Source organism: Drosophila melanogaster, chromosome 3L (assembly GCF_000001215.4).
Source record: "Drosophila melanogaster chromosome 3L".
Lineage (NCBI taxonomy): Eukaryota > Metazoa > Arthropoda > Insecta > Diptera > Drosophilidae > Drosophila > Drosophila melanogaster.
In genome coordinates, this window is record NT_037436.4 from 6,547,058 (window position 1) to 6,563,170 (window position 16,113).

Sequence of the window (16,113 nt, forward strand, 5' to 3'; positions counted from 1 at the left end):
AAATCGTATTATTTCATAAGTATCTTAAGGGTTTTCATACAAACCTTCCTTGTTGTTTTATTATGATGCAAGTATCCAAATACTGCGCCAATTTCTCAACGTGCATATGAGCAATTGTGGGTGTTCATGCTTAGAAAGAACACTGATTTCACACCATTCCGCTTCTTTTCACCCCCCAACCACTTGAACAGGTCATAACGGCAAGTGACTCGGCACCGAGGGCACTGAAGGATCTGCGGAACCGGTGCCTAAATCCCGGCAAGTATGCCCAGCACTTGGAGCACTGGCTGGCCTACTATCCCGCCCAGCAGCTGCACATCATCGATGGCGAACAGTTGCGCCTGAATCCCATCGATGTGATGAACGAGCTGCAGCGCTTCCTCAAAATCCAGCCGCTGCTCGATTATTCAAATCACCTGCGATACGATGTGAAGAAGGGATTCTACTGCCAGGCCGTCAGCGAGAAGCGCAATAAATGCCTCGGAAAGTCCAAGGGACGCCAGTATCCGGCGATGGATGAGCGCAGTGCCAAGCTGTTGCAGCGGTGAGTAAAATCGAATGTTGCCTCCTCCATCCCATCCAAAAAAAAAAAAAAACCAAAAAAAAAAAAATAGGCGGGGCAGAGAGGGACCTGAGAAAAGCCGGGAAAGGTGGGAAAATCATGAAAAGTTCGAGCCATCAGTCGTGTGGGCGGCGTTTTCGGTGTGAGTGATTTGGGACGACAGACAGGACGACGAAGGAGCTGCACACATCCCTTGCTGCTTTGAGTGAAGGATTAATGAACATATGTGGCCATGGGTTGTGGGGACAAAACTCCTCGCTTTTTCTTCGTGCGAAGAATATGTGTAGGTGTATGTGTATGTGTAAGTGTATGTGTGCGTCACTTTGCGGCCGCTAAAAGTGCACTTTGCTGTACTGCGATTTCGTCGGTATGCCAGCTGTTGTCAGTTGACAAGGAAAACGATTTGCCGCTCCGGATTTTTCTAGGCCAACAAACACACGGAAAGTACACAAACGAATGGGAATGGAGATGGACAGATGGACTACTTTGTGAGGCATTCAACTGGAGTAAATGGGAAATATATCAGGGGAGTTGGAGTTGGCCAAATAAAAGTGCCTGTAAGCTGGGGAAATTTGTTTCCTGACGAGATTTCACGATGATGGTGGAGAAAAACGATTACGTTCGTGGATGTGGGTAAAAAAAGGTTTATATTAGCGGCAGTGGAAATGTTGCTTTTCATTGTGGAGAAAAAAAAAACATAAAATGATCTAATATTCTTTTGGTTGCCAGATGTTTTGTTTTTTTTTAAGGCCTGAGCTTAGTTCCTCAGATTGGTGGTATTACAAACTGGTCCGAATTCCCGCAGACAAATCTGCTCTCAGCTCTGAGCAATCCAAGTCGTTCACAAAAAACATCAAGAGCTGTGGGGATAGACTGAAGTAAAATATTCAAAAACTTAGCCAGCAAAGAGGTGGTGCAAAAGATAAGCCCGTGTCGATCTGCATATTTGTTCTGTCTTTGAGGCGGGAAACCAGCGATTTGAAATTCTAATTTCGCGCCACCACTTTGGTTGCGTTCTACGTGAAATTCTGATGGCATATTTCTATGTTTTCTTTTCTCGTTTGCAGATACTATCTCAATCACAATACGGCGCTGGTGAAGCTGCTCAAAAAGCTGGGCTCGCGGCCAATACCGCAATGGCTCAAAGACGACCTGTCCACGGGAACGTGATAGCAGCTGTTTGGTGGAGGAGGTGGAGGAGGTAGTGTCGGCTCCATAGGAGGCACTAAGTATCGCAAATTGCGGGCAAAACTCAGGAAACAGTTGCATTGGCTGCATGTGGCAGCCGAAAATGCGGAGAGCGCTCAGCGACGACGGCGTCACAACTGACAGGATGAAAATTTGACGGAATTGCGATGGAAAATCTATCACACTCGTTTCCAGTTTTCACTTTTGGCAAGCTTCTGCAAATAGAAATTTAAAATTCATTAAAAGTTAAGTTCTAAAGTTATTCTAATGCAATTCTAAGTTAAAAAGTCAAAGAAATTGTAAGTTGGTAGTTTTCTTATTTAAGGCAACTCTGTTTTCTATTTCCAATCAAAGATTTTTTGTTTTTCGTATTGAGGAATCAATTTTCTATTCTCAGTGTAGCTTTTGCAGACTCTTGTCAAAAGTAAAAAAAAAAAAACGAAAAGGGCCAGCTTATAAACAGCTTAAAAACAGCAGCTACCGTAGAAAAAAGATAAATTAAGATGAAAAAAATAACATAATTAGTCGCTTTTAACATGCATAAATCTTTTTTGTTCGTTGCTATTGCAGCTAATTAATGTCACTGCAGTTGTCAGCTAAAGTTGTACAGTGTATGAGTGCGTATCTGTGTGAATTTATCTGCGGACATTGTGTAAATAGGCATGAGTGTGTGTGTATGCTTGCGCATTATAAATTATCATAAATAATATCATGAGGCATCATGAATAAATGCATAAATGCGCTTTGTTAGTTGTTTAATGTTTATTAGTTGGCAATGGCGAATTAAGCGCCTAATTGAGTTTACGCATAATCCAGCACTTTCGTTATTACTATTACCTCAGACACCGATTCAGCTCTCCTCATCGTAAAGACTCGATCAAATAACTTTTGACAACTCCAAAATACATAACTATGTACTACTATACACACGGCAGCCACAGAAACTTCTGTGTACCTTAAGCATTTCAAATCCATGCCACGACTGTGACTTTGTTCCAGCAGTTAACGAATGCTACAGTAAAACCCAGATATATATATATATCGGACTAGTACGTTAAGCATAAGGCTGCCTCTATCCCCTAAGTGTATTATAGATGTTTTTAGCCTAAGTAGACTTAAAATGCGCTTGTCACAGGCCTCGATGTAAAAGTGTAAAACTCTAGTTGTATTTTTAACGCAGCACTAAGCAAAGCTCTATTGTATAGTTGGATATATGCGTAAATGTATGAGGACTAGTTCAAGTTTAGATTGGTAATGCGACAATAATAAAAGCGAAATTATTGCAAGTGTAAAATGGATGCGAATTATTCATTGGCGCGTTTATGCGGGAAATTTGAAAAGTAGGTTTACTTTTGTACTAAAAAAACTATTTCAATCACAAGCCGACTAAACAGTCGAGACACGAACCTAAACAATGTTCTAAAACCAAGTAAACACGACAAGCTAAGACATGCACCTTTAACGAGGGCACCATCCACATTTATCGAGTTCAGGAACCAAAAGGAAAGAGTATTCGCTAGATACGGATAAAAAATTGTGTATTTTTATCGAATAAACGTGTGTAGAAATCGAAATGGCAACTTCAGCATATGACCCCAAAATTCGTTATTTTCAAAAAGCTTTGCTTCTCATTGACTATTATAATTATATGTAAGAGTAGTAAAAATTCATCCGATGGACAAGCACAATTACATTTATTTTACTGTGCCGCTTTGCCATATTACAAAATATAAATAAATAGACAACAAATTTAAAAAACAATTTATTTCTGTACAAGCATATTTAATTTTTTAAATATTTTTTTTGGCGCCACGTTATTCAGTGAAAACAGTGACATAACAGCATGGTAATCGATTGGTGCTGGGTGCGCACCGATAGTATCGATTAGGCATAGCTTTTCGTTTGCAGCTTCGGTTAGTTCATTTCTGTAGTTCGTTCGTGTCGGTTGTGGGAGTTGATGTTTTCTTATTTTATTGACAACTTTGAATATTAACATTCAAATACGCGCAATTTCGGTGTATATTTCCGAGTAACTAAAATTTATTTATATAAGAAAACAACGGTATATATGGTTGGCGCGTCGGTTTCAAATCGAAACCGCAAGCTATAAATTTAAATATCAGCTAGATAAGCCATAGAACGATAAAAGTAGCACGTGCTAACAGGTATTCGGCCACAAACGACAGTTGCAAAAAGAGTTAATTATTAATAATAATATCGCGTGTTCTCACAGCCGGCTTTAAATAAAAAGTCGTGGGCGAAGAGAGTGCAAAGAGAGCGAAAGAGAGAGTGCCGTGCAGCGAATGGTCCATTAAAACGGCGCGTTCCCAATAATTAAATTCCCAGAATATATATCTTTCCACATATGTATATATAATTTTATTCCGAGTGCTAATCGCTGGGTTTTAGCCCTATGTGCCGCGCATGAAAAGTTAAAGAAGATTCGCTTGGTAAAACCGGTAATTCTCTTCGCCCCTTCTCACAGAAAATTCTCCCGTTCTCCTTTTTCGCGCCCGTTCTTGGTTGTTTTTGTTGTTGGTTGCGGCTTGTTGCATTTTCCCTGTCACAACTTATACACTTTGTTAAAGTAGTCAAAATTAAACGTAATCATGTCAAAATGTTAGGTGAAAGTGAAATTCGCATTGGCCGCTTTTGTTTATTTATCGTGGGAGCTATCTATTCGAGCCTATCGGAAGATTCTAACGGTGCCTTTGAAATCCACGACGATGAAAGAGGCTTCGCTAAAGTTTCCGGTTCGAATAAATAATACCCGTTTCGCACATAGGCGTTTAAAATTAGATTTTGGCTGAAAGGTAGTGCCAAGCCTCTTAGTGTACTTGTATTTCTTATTTATTTTCTAATCCAAACAATAAGTTGGGCGCGGAATTGCAACACATTACTCATTATTTACCCCCCCATAACCGGTGTTATCGTGATTTACAATAAAAATAAAAAGGAGTATTCAGTGCTGTGGTGTAGTGTTCAATCCAGCCGTACAACCAGTTCCTGTTAAGCGAGCCGCATCATGTCCAGAAATAGGGCTGCCATGGTCAGCGCCTTTCGGCTCTTCCTGCGACCAGCGACCACCACCACCCATAGAAGTCTCGCCCTGCGTTTGGCCCCCGGCACCACCTTCGCCCTGGTGAGTGCTACATACAAAGTACCTACGCACATACACAGTTCAGGAAAACTATCTGGGGAAGTCGCGCTCCGGGGGAGCAGCTGTTTGCCACGGTATCGGATCTATAAAAATACACGCACTTGCTTTTCGAATGTGAATAAGCGCATGCTAACAACAAGGGGTAGTATTGTAGTATTAAGAAATGAGCCATTCAACGACGTATTGAGAAGTTATCTAGGTCAGTTTTTAAAGCTTTTATCACTTTACAAATATCAGCATATGACAAATTGGAAGTCTTATTTATAATATAGATTTATTTTAGAAACTTTGATTTTATAAAAAAAATACATATTTTAGATGAAGTTGGTATAGACGAATGGTATTCTAAAAATTTGAGAAATGCTATTCTCTTGGGCGCCACTGTCTGCACACAAATGTAGCTCTGCACAGTCAAACTTATATAGAAATGTCTTGTCCTCTGCTGTGCTGGGCATATTTTGTGTTTCGAATTTTTAAAATTTATGCAAAGAACCAGTCCGAAAATACAAAATAACCTTACATACATACCATACACCATATCCACATGTCATATGTACATATGGTTCTCACTCTGTTTCTCTTTCGTTCACTTTCCCCCTTTTCTTTTGCTAACTTCATTTGAAGTTTTGCTCTCTCTCCCCGGCATTTTTCTCTCTTCATTTTGACTTGTTGTTGTTTTTGCACCTGCGCGAAAAGGCCAAGGCAATAACAACAAAACAGCTGTCAGAAATGTTTATCATCACATGACATGTAGTTGGAGGCGGGTTGTCGAAGAGGGAGGGGCGCTGATAGATGAGCGATTGGGATAATTTTTTTTTCAGAGAGAGAAGTTTGGAACAATTAGCACCGGCTATGGCATCCCAATTCCTGCAAAACTGTAGGTCATTGATTTAATTATTGTGAGTGAGTCATTTTTTTAATGCTGCCACTGATTTTTGTTGTCTAACAATTATAAACGCTAATGCTTATCAGTTTACATTTCAAGCTAAAGTAGGTGAGTCAGCGAAAGCATCTGAAATATGAGTACAATCCGCGCACAGTGAAACTCGACAATGATGAATATTTGATAAGCCTCAAAAATGTCGAATTTAATCGTAAATCTAAATCAAAATTTTAAATATTATAGGTGTGAATTGAATGAAATTTAAGATCCTTAGATTTTAAAAAGTTCTTCACCAAATATATTTTCCTGATTGGAGCTTCACTGTACCAAAAAGGCTCATTCAACCGGCTTGTATTGTGTGCTAGTATAGTATTTCTTTTATGACAAACTCGATTTGCATACGAAATGATTAAATACGCCGTTATTTGCTCAACGCAAACGGGCGGCTTTGAGCTTTTTTGTTTGTGAAGAGAGCGGGACAAACAAAAGCGAGTGTTGATGACATTGGGCGAAAAGGGGGCGAGATACTTTGTACCTAGATTATTTTATTTTAGCAAGTTATTTGCTCGACTTTTTGTGCCCACAAGTGTCTATCTCAATTTGCATTCTGTTTTTCGAGCTTCTCCCAGCTGATTAAAGCAAATAGAAGCGATGACAAAAAACGACATCATTGATTGTCAAGCTCAAAAGTTTGCCAAACTTCTTGACCCGGATTTCCGGTTTTGGCATCTTAACCTGTCATAGTGTCTCCACATCACGCTCCACTTAGTTTACTTGAAATCTCTGGATGTACGTGAAAAAATAAATAAAATCCAGAGGATTTGTAGAATTTTTGGGGGAACTCTCTTGCAGTTTTTTCTATGTTTTCGTAGGGCACAAAAACTTTTATTGGCGCCATTTGGTCTGCCCCACAATACACACGCACACACAGGCAGGCGGCACACGGACTCACAGACACAGAACGTGTGCTCTTACATCTTTCCATCCCTTTCTTCCCCTCCTACAACTGTCTCTTTCCGACAATTTCACTAGAATGGGATTTTTGGCTTGCCCTCGAATTTCGGCTTTTTTGCATTGTGTGTTGCCATTTGTTTTGCTATCGTCCTGTTTCCTGGGGCGTGGCACACATACACAAAAATATATGTGGTTGTGTTCCTGTATATGTGGAACACTGACAGCTGAAATTCTAGTAAACCCCTTTATTGTTTCTGAAATATGGCGAAAATATAATGCTAACCAATTATACAATTATATTTCTCACTCGAAAGTTTTTCCACAAATTGTTTCGGCATAAAGTTTTTCATGAAAAGAAAGTTTTGGATGAAACATTAATGGGATAGTTTCATAAGTCAAAAAATACATTTCTTGAAGACGGCCATCATTACTTCAGTTGCGGTTTAAAATTAGTTGAGTGCTTATTCATAAAATGCTGATTAATAATAGGAATATGATTTTAATACTCTCATACCTTATCAGACCCTATTGTTTTAACCATAACTGTATGTTACTGGGAATTTGCTGTGCCGGTGAACAATTATTTTCCGACAGATGCAACGCTTGCGATGGGCGATCAATTGATATTTGATTAAATACACGAGTGCCATGATTCAGGCTTTGGACCCGGCTTTATTTGTGCATCCCTGTGTGTGTGCAAACACAGACATACATACATAAATAAAGCCCGATGGTCGGCAAACAAAAACAAGGCGGTACTTATGCAAATGGAATTCATCATATCCAAAGCAAACCTCCGCTGGTTGCACATAATGCAGCCAGAGGTCAGCAGCTTAAAGCCAGGTCTTATGGTCGTCGTTTTGGGTATATGGTGACTTTTACGAAGTCTGCTCATTAAATCAGGCTTAGTAAGTGATACTTAAAATGCACTTTGCAATAGTGCAAATTTTTTTCGTTTTTTTTTCCCGCGCAGTTTTCATGATTTATTTGGACGTATTAAGACTCAAAATACATTCAACTGAAATCAGTTTCAACTTTTCCATTTAAAGTTAACAACCTTGATTGCAATTTTATCACGTTTGCGGACTAAAACTTACTTAATTTAAGTTTTGTCACAGATTCAGTTCAAGTTGAATACTACATTTTTATAATTACCCAAACTATTATCTTATTTCGCTTTATGGTTATTAGTGCCCTCCTCCGCGCTTCTTATACATTCTAGCTGAAGAGTACTTCTGTTGTAAGATTTTTAATCATTTTAAGACATGCTCAACCCTAATCCCAAGTTTTACCGGCTTATTTCCAGCAAAGTCAACGTTCCGCCAAGTTTTTTTTTTGCCGGCTGTCAGGGCCCAGAAAAGCACTTAACTTATCAGCACTTATTTTCCGCCTTACGCTTATCTCCTTCTTAAATACTATCAACTATTGTTTGATCAGCAAGTTTCTGTGGCTCTCACCTTAAAGTCACCAAAAAGCATTCGACTTAACCCGTACACAAGCACTCAAGCCGCAGAAAATCCGCATATTATAGAAACGGCATTGGTACTCGTTCCCCATATTATCCTTCACCACAGGGCTTTTCCTTGCAAACTTGTGCACGTTTTCGCCAATTTATCAGCGCTGCAAAATCTTTGCTTAGCTATCAGGGAAAAACGAAAAGCAAATTTTCCCCACCAGACGTTGCAAAAATATTTGCATACATATATATGCAGTAAGTGCACGCTGAATGAGAATATTCGTGGAAGGGACGAGCGAGGATTATACGAGTAATTAATGCTATCGTAAACGGCGGTGGCAGTATGTCACAATTTAGAAAGACCTCATTAGGGCAGATGCTGTCGCTTCATCAGCAGAACTTAAAGTTATGCCTTCCAAATTGCCAGCATAACTTGGCCATAATATAATGTAGCCGACAAATAGCTAACAGAGTGAATATCTTTTCCTTACAACAAACTTACACTTACAGAAATTGTTTAAGGAACCTATAAATACAGGTTTAATAAATTAACTTACTATACCCTTACATAATTTTTAAGTAGAAAACTACTTTAAGGTGTTGAAGAGAATGTAAAATGTTGAAAATGTTAGTAATATTAAATTTAAGTAAAATAAAGGTTTTGTGGTATAAAAACTTTTAAAAACTAAAATCAAAATTCTAATCAAATAGTTAAAGATAGATCCTAATATATTTTATTGTATAAATGGATCGCACATATGGTTTATAAGTGTATTCATGTTGATGTTTGTCTTTTCCAATCTCCATAGTAATATAACTTCTGGCAACTTAGCCTTTGCGTGATGTGGCCATTGCTCCTGCACTTGACTTCTGCTGTCGACAAGGGCGGTGTCTACCATACCCTACCCCACATGAACCCCACATATAGGCCCCCAATTAAAACCCCCAATCCCGTTTGGCCCCCAACTTGTCGGCTTGAATGTTCGCTTTGATGTTTATCTAATGACTCTGCACCGAGTTGGGTTGCACGAGTATCTGATAGATACAAGTGGCCAAAAGCCCTCTGTGTATCTTTCCCCTTTCGCCGAGCCCTTGTAATCCAATCTGCGAAACTGGCGATTGACCTGCGCCATAAAATATTTCAATGTTATCAGAATAATTCTGTGAAGCGCCACTCTTGTGTACACTTTTTTTCTTGTGGTGCATTGATTTAAATTCAGTGTATTGACTACCAAGCGCGTTTGCCAAACAGCGCCAAGTGGCTGCTAATTTATTTAGTAAATATTTGTGGCTTTGGCCACTTGCAGAACTCTATCGCTGTCCCAATCTCTGAATAAATTCTAGCCAATTTAAAGCCCAAACAAAAAGGGGAATAGGCAGCCCACTCGAAGGGAACCGCATAAAAGGTTCGTTATTAATTCAGGCCACATAGCAGGCTTCTTTGGGTGAGTTTTGGTCCCAGGTTTCCGAGTTTCTCGACTAGAGGACTCCAGTGTCAGCTGCTGTTTTTGTTGTCGCTTCTCTCGGTTTTGAAGGCGAAAATTCTCCTATTATATGCAAATTTTCGTTGCGCTCCACAGGCAAGGCGAGCTAGACTCAAAAATGAGCTACATAAATTTACTTTGCTTGTCCTACTCTCGGTAAGGGCTTTCATAATATCCACTTAAGTTTGTCATACGGTTGAAAAGTAGCGATCCAAAGAAAGATACAACAAATACGAGCCTGTCTCTTAGCTTCTTAAATTAACATAATTAATATGGTGCTTTTGTTTTGAATGCATAATATTACAATTGTTAATGTATATTAAAATCCACAGCTTTAAAGTAACAATTAAAAACATATTCTTGCCTGTCCTCTAAAAGGGACACTGAATACTTGCAGCAGAGTCCTTATATAGTACTCGTTTTTGTTGTCACCATTCTAGTTTATTTTAGCCATAAAAAAGGGACTGCATAATGTTGTTTTCATGCGGTTTTCCCTAAATGGAGCACTCAACATGCGACTCGGTTTTTGCTGCCGCTTTTTTCTCGCCTACTAATTACAATGGGATGTGGCCTCGGGTCCTTTCTGATAAGCATTGGGGCGTGGCCCGCAGCCTGTCACTTTTTCACTGAGACCTATTTTATCGTCTCTTCTGAGTGTTAATTGTATTAAAATTAAAATGAAAATTACTTGCGCAAGGTCGTGTCCTGGAAATTGCTCATGCACATGGCCAAGATATTTTCAAAGAAAGCACACACAGCCTTTGGGAGAGAAAGTGTAAGAGGTCCTTTGAAGGCACATATTTTTTTGGAGCAGCTCTCGCAAACGTTAGCAGCTAGATATTTTCAGCAAAAAAGGGAAATTTGTATGCAAGAAAGTAATATTTTCCTCAGAGGAACACGTTTACTCTGTGTACTTTTGTTGGACAACTCAAAGTGTAGTGAAGCCTGAGAGGGCCAAGATGGATACCGTAGTCACTAATTAAAGGCGAGCAGCTTCTACATTCTTATACATTGGCCTGCGGCTTAATGAGCCATTATTTTGAGTGAGTAATACAATTACTGAGTTGGTTTTTATGTGTGCCCTGGCCCCCGACGGATCCTGATTCCGGGATATGGCTATGTACTTAAACCCACAAGTTTATGGTTTCCTGTTTCGTTTGTATTGACTTTAGTGCTTCAATTTGTTGCAGCCTTTTTTTCCACAGTTCTTGCCACTTTGAGTACATGTACATCGCTCTATCGTGTGCAATATTTACTGATGGCAGTCTGTTACCTGGGGGCAGCCCACAGACTCTATGAATATGGAATATCTGTAATTGAAATTCGCTTGGCCAACATGGGGGTTGAATAAGGGTGAAACACGGCGACGAGGGTGTAAATGTGTGACCGCGCAATCCTTGTGGGATTTTCGCACACCACCACCTTCTTACCTTTTCCAATTGCAATTAAAGCTTAATTAACTCGAATTTTACTTTAGCCTTTGCATTATTAATTAGCCTCCGGCGAGTGACATGTATGTTACAACATTTACCTAATTCCCTTGTAATTGAATCCTATAAATGAAATGCAATTCATTTATTTTCTTCTTCCAAATTTCCATTAACAAAATTGACTGAATAAACAAACAGACCGAGGGGCAAACTGACGTATACGCAATTTAAATGAATTTTACTAGAAGGCCAAAGCAATTCCCAAAGCTTGCGTTTAAACTGAAGTAAAACGCTTACAAATGAGCATATAAAACTCACTTTTGGCCAACTCTTAAGGGAGAGGATGGGTGAACTTCAGATGAAATGGCCTACATAAGCAGGCATTCGAGGAATTTTTGGGCAAATGCGAAAACTTTGCCTCCGACACACACAATTCGTTTTCTGTATGTTTTTACTGCCTCATTCTGGCCATATTAGATATTACTGTCTAACAGGCATATGTCCGCTTTTAACCAAATTTTCTTTGGCTATCTGTGAACTGTGAGGGTGGCGACAAAATTCTGGCCGCGTTTTGCACTCTTTCAAGTGGAATAAAAAGATATCTATTTCCGTTTCATGGTTGTGTATTTCGGTATCTATTGGGGATGTGTATGTTTATCAGTTTGTGTATGCCGCGCACACTAATTTTAGTCTGTCTGGTTTGTCTCTGCCATTTTTCTCTCTCTGTATCTGATGATTTTTGATAGTCAACGTCAGAATATGTGGTTGCTTGTTTATCTATTTTTCTCTGCTTTTTCTCAGCTAAATATTTACTTGCAGAAAATCTTTACTGGCAAATCTATTCACTAAGTGAATATATGCCTGTGAAAAACAAAAACCGACAAAAAATTTCGCCGCCTGCTGTGAACCGAACATGTGTCTAATTTATTAGCTTTCTCTCCGTCTGCGTCTCCTTTTAATATATTTATAGAAATGTATTATATCGACATGGCTTGAGATTTCGTCGAGATGTTACGGGGATTTTTCCTTAAGCCTTATCCTCTTCTCGCCTACATCCTTCGATGTCGTTCCACTAATCTCATTTTCTCGGTGATTTGCTCACTCATATAATATTTTTATGATTCATTGCCAGCAGCCTCGATTCCAATATAACAAATTGCTTTGCTTTTACGAGCTATAAAATATATCTGTGCGCGAAACTTCAATTGCATTTCCACCGGTCGGTCAGACAAATTGCTTTGACGGAGATTCATTATTCCATTTGGCCCACGACTTAACGAGCTCATTCAGAGACAATCAAACGTATAAAGAACAATATGCCCGGCGCCGTGTTATTCTTGGCTAGAAGCCCAGGAATGTGGCACTTGACACGCGACTTTGTTGGCCAAGAACAAAGGGCTGAAAGGCGAGTGGTTGTCTAGGGCTTCTCCTGTCTTGGAAGTTTTCAGCTTGCATGACTTCCTCAACCGGGAAGTTTCCATGCAGAATTCCTTGTGACGGGGTTCTTAACATTTAATTTCAATCAATTTAGAAATTCGCTGCGGAGTTTTGCAAAGTGCTTTATACTTTATCAATAAAAAGACCAACTTAGAAAGCAATGATAATTTTTAGAAGATTTAGATTGTTGGGTTGCTTTAACTATATGTGCAAGACTTTTAAAGCTTTTTATGAAATGGTCGCTTGTATTATAGTTACTGAAATAGAAACTTCATTTCCATTCATTTTAAGGGGCTCAGCTTGCTTTAAAATATGAATAGTAATGTGGAAAATTCAAGAGATGGTCCCTAAAAGTTGGGAGAAATGAAATTGCTATGCAAATTACACGAACCACTGTAATTTTATTTTTATCTCTAACGTTTGCAGACTTTTGTTTGACTTTTTTTTTTGTGTTTCGCAGACGGAAGATTTGAGGAACCCAGAGACATCCACTCGGCTCGCTTTGTTTATTGTTATGACCCAGGGCCTCCACTTATTTGCCTCTTTCAGAGAGCTTTTTGTCCTGTCTCCTTGTTTATCCTGGCGTGTCCTGTGTGCTGACTTGTTTTTCTTTCGACTTAGACCAGGACATCGCCGCACGTGGTCACATTGTCGGGCTCATTAAGAGACAATTGCTGCAACATGTCGCAGACTGAGGCCAAGGATGTTGATGTTTACGTACGAGTATACGGCTGTTCTTCAACAATTTTTTAAAGCTGACCCACAAGGCAAATTAACTTGAAATGATTTGCCTCCAGTTGCGGTCACAAGTTTCTGGTTATCATTTTCTCGGGAAAAACAGCAGGTGTAATTTATGAAATTACATTTTCATTTTCATCTTGGGGAAAAGCTGAACTAAGCCGAGCTGCGATTTCAATTTATTCGGATGATCGTAAAAACTTTTTGCCACCAGTAAAAGAAAAGTAGCATACTATCCGGCTGGAGCTTGGATTTCTGTGACTGTCGGAGCTTGTTAAATTTATGTGACGCCTAATGTTTCATTTGGTTCGGTGCAAATGCCTGTGGGGCAACTTTTTAACATTTGATGCTGGCTGACAGCTCATCGGGGGTCATAACTTTAACTTTTGCCCCCCCGGTTGCGCCATTGGGGGTATAAAACTCTGACCAACTGTCAGAGATGTTCCAATTGTCATTTGGCCAAGCAAAAGTCCATCAATAATGCGTGCCAACAAATCACCAAAGTTTCTGCGGAAAAACAGCTAACAAAATTTGATCTAGGGACTGCATGGGCGTGTTTTGAAAATTTATTTGCCATTTAAATTTCAATTACTCGTGGGAAACATTTGATTTTGCTACATTTTTCACTGCGCATTCGAGAGGGCCTGAATTATTGAAGCGCCTGATTGGAGTGGAGCGTGAAATCCAATCAGTAAAAGTTAAAATCGGCGCACAACACGTGCATACCGTATAAGAAAATCCGCAATTCCCCAACTCGGGTCTAAATGTTATGCATAAATGTTTCTGCTTCTATGCAAACACACACCACACACTCTTTGACAGCTGCACCTAAAATTATGCAATGCTGTTTTATATTTTCAAGCAGCAGCTTAAAGTGCGAGGGTTGATCCTGAATTACTAAAGAATATTCAAAAACTCTACTCAAAAACTAAAATATTTATTAGTATGTTATTTTATATTTCCTTTCCTTTAAACTTTTAAATCCACCCAAACATTTGCCTTGTTTCGTTGGTAAAATGACACGGTAAACGATTTCGGTTTCGATTTCCTTTGCCCATTTGTGTCCTCCCTGGAGTGTTTGAATGTGTTAGTGCGTGTGTGATTACTCATACGCAATGTTACCGGCAGAAGGAAGGAGTACAAAAAAGTTGTAAAAGAAAAGTGCCAGACAAAGACCATGTTGTGGGTTAAAGCCACACAAACTCACGCACATCCGTGCGGTCCTTACAATAACTGTATTTACGCATCCCATATTCCGTTGCTCCATTTCCTTTTCCGCTTTTTGTTTTTGTTTTGAGTGCCAGTTCGTTGTCGTTTTCGTCGTTCGTTATGGGGAGCACGTGATTTCACTTGGGAGCATTTTAACTTAATTAGGTTCGGCTGGAACATGCAAGGAATGCCAGTTCTAAAATGTAAAGGACGTGTAGCTACTGAATATATAAAGGAATTTTCAAAGTAAACCAGGGTGAACTTTAGAGCTGTCAAATTCTTCTTTACTGAACTATGAAAGATTGTTGGTTATTTTATTATATGCAATAATTTTTATTATATTTTTAAGAGTATCTTTTATTTCATAGCGATACCGTTCTAACTTTATTACTCGTACGCACTGTGTTCCCAATTAAATTTAAAATAAACGAAGTCTTACCCTTAAGTATATTTACTTAGAACTCGCAAAGGCTTAGTAATATTATGCTTATGCTATTAAATTGGAGTAGGCTTTAAATTTTCCAATGATATTTATAATAAACGAAAGCTCACCCTTAGGTACATTTCCTTAGAACCACTTGGAAAGGCTTGGTAATAATATCCTCATACTTTTAGAATGGTGTAGGCTTAAATTGTATATCTACATATTCCAGCACATTTTTCGAGTAGCTAGATGTAAGGCCAATTTAAGCCGCAACCAATAATGCGAAATGGAGTCATTAATGTTAATTTGCAAACATTTTCTCCTCCTTTCCCCCCACAGCACTTACGGCCATGTCATGAGCTTCAGCAGCACAGAAGCTTCGCATCCACGGCGGAGGATGGCGAAACGGACAAGCATAAAAAACCGACGACGGGAGGTGAGTGGGTATATGGAATGGAAATGGATGGAGATATTTACCTTGCAGATATTTTGTAAATATTTTCGTTTAGTGCGAGATAACTGATTGGATTTGACAACTTTGTGGGCGGGTGTTAATATAAGCTTATCGATCATCCCAATCGCAGGTCACAGTTCAAGTCAGCATGTGGATGAGCAAGCAGGATGTGATGATAAAATAAGAGAAAAGAAATCGAAATCCAATCACTGTTTAGTTAAGTATCGAAAAGGGGATCAGGAAACTGAAAAAGGTACCAATCCCTGCGGAGCTCAAGAATTTAAAGAATCAAATTCGTTTGCTGGCACTCAAGTTCATTCACTCAAGAAGAGAATCAAGAATAGGAAAATAAAGAAGAAATTGATACTAAATAGAAAGAAAAAGAAAAAGAAAACTTGTAATGGTAAGACATTTATATGTTATGTTTAAAAGTCTTCTTAATTGATAAAACGGATGAAGTTCATTTGCCGATTGCTTAAAACTTAATTGATTAAGTGATGAAATTCCGCTTCCCTTTCTAATCACTTTATTCCCCTGCTTTACGTATTTGCATTAGATTGCACATGCCCATAAATTATCGATTAATTAAAGATAAGTTTGACAAATTAGTGGCCGTTGTGGTCTCTCATTAACCGGCGATTTGAAATGTGATATATAATTTTAGTAATGAAATAGTGCGGATTGCCCATTGGCTACTGAAAATGAAATGCATAATAAATAAATAGTTGACAGCT

At 39.0% G+C, this 16,113-nt stretch overlaps 2 protein-coding genes across 11 annotated transcripts in view; both read left to right on the top strand.

Annotated features, from left to right (window-relative positions):
- sfl (sulfateless) overlaps positions 1-3,047 on the top strand; it is a gene marked incomplete at both ends in the record, with an annotated part of 54,425 nt that extends 51,378 nt beyond the window's left edge. For all 3 annotated transcript variants that reach the window (NM_079222.5, NM_001414148.1, NM_001169883.3), the window contains 2 exons: positions 192-544; positions 1,630-3,047. In NM_079222.5, coding sequence (NP_523946.1) covers positions 192-544; positions 1,630-1,732 — 456 coding nt within the window. The remainder of the gene's footprint in view (positions 1-191; positions 545-1,629) is intronic.
- A 633-nt stretch (positions 3,048-3,680) lies between these two features.
- MCU (Mitochondrial calcium uniporter) overlaps positions 3,681-16,113 on the top strand; it is a 43,203-nt gene continuing 30,770 nt past the window's right edge. For 2 of the 8 annotated variants that reach the window (NM_168170.2, NM_001300025.1), the window contains exons 1-3: positions 3,682-3,779; positions 4,625-4,892; positions 15,265-15,361. In NM_168170.2, the coding sequence (NP_729174.2) occupies positions 4,776-4,892; positions 15,265-15,361 (214 nt within the window). In that variant the 5' untranslated portion in view covers positions 3,682-3,779; positions 4,625-4,775. Of the gene's footprint in view, positions 4,893-15,264; positions 15,362-15,509; positions 15,783-16,113 lie in introns of all 8 variants that reach the window. The other 6 variants (NM_001259718.1, NM_206280.2, NM_144449.4 and 3 more) reach the window with 6 other exon arrangements.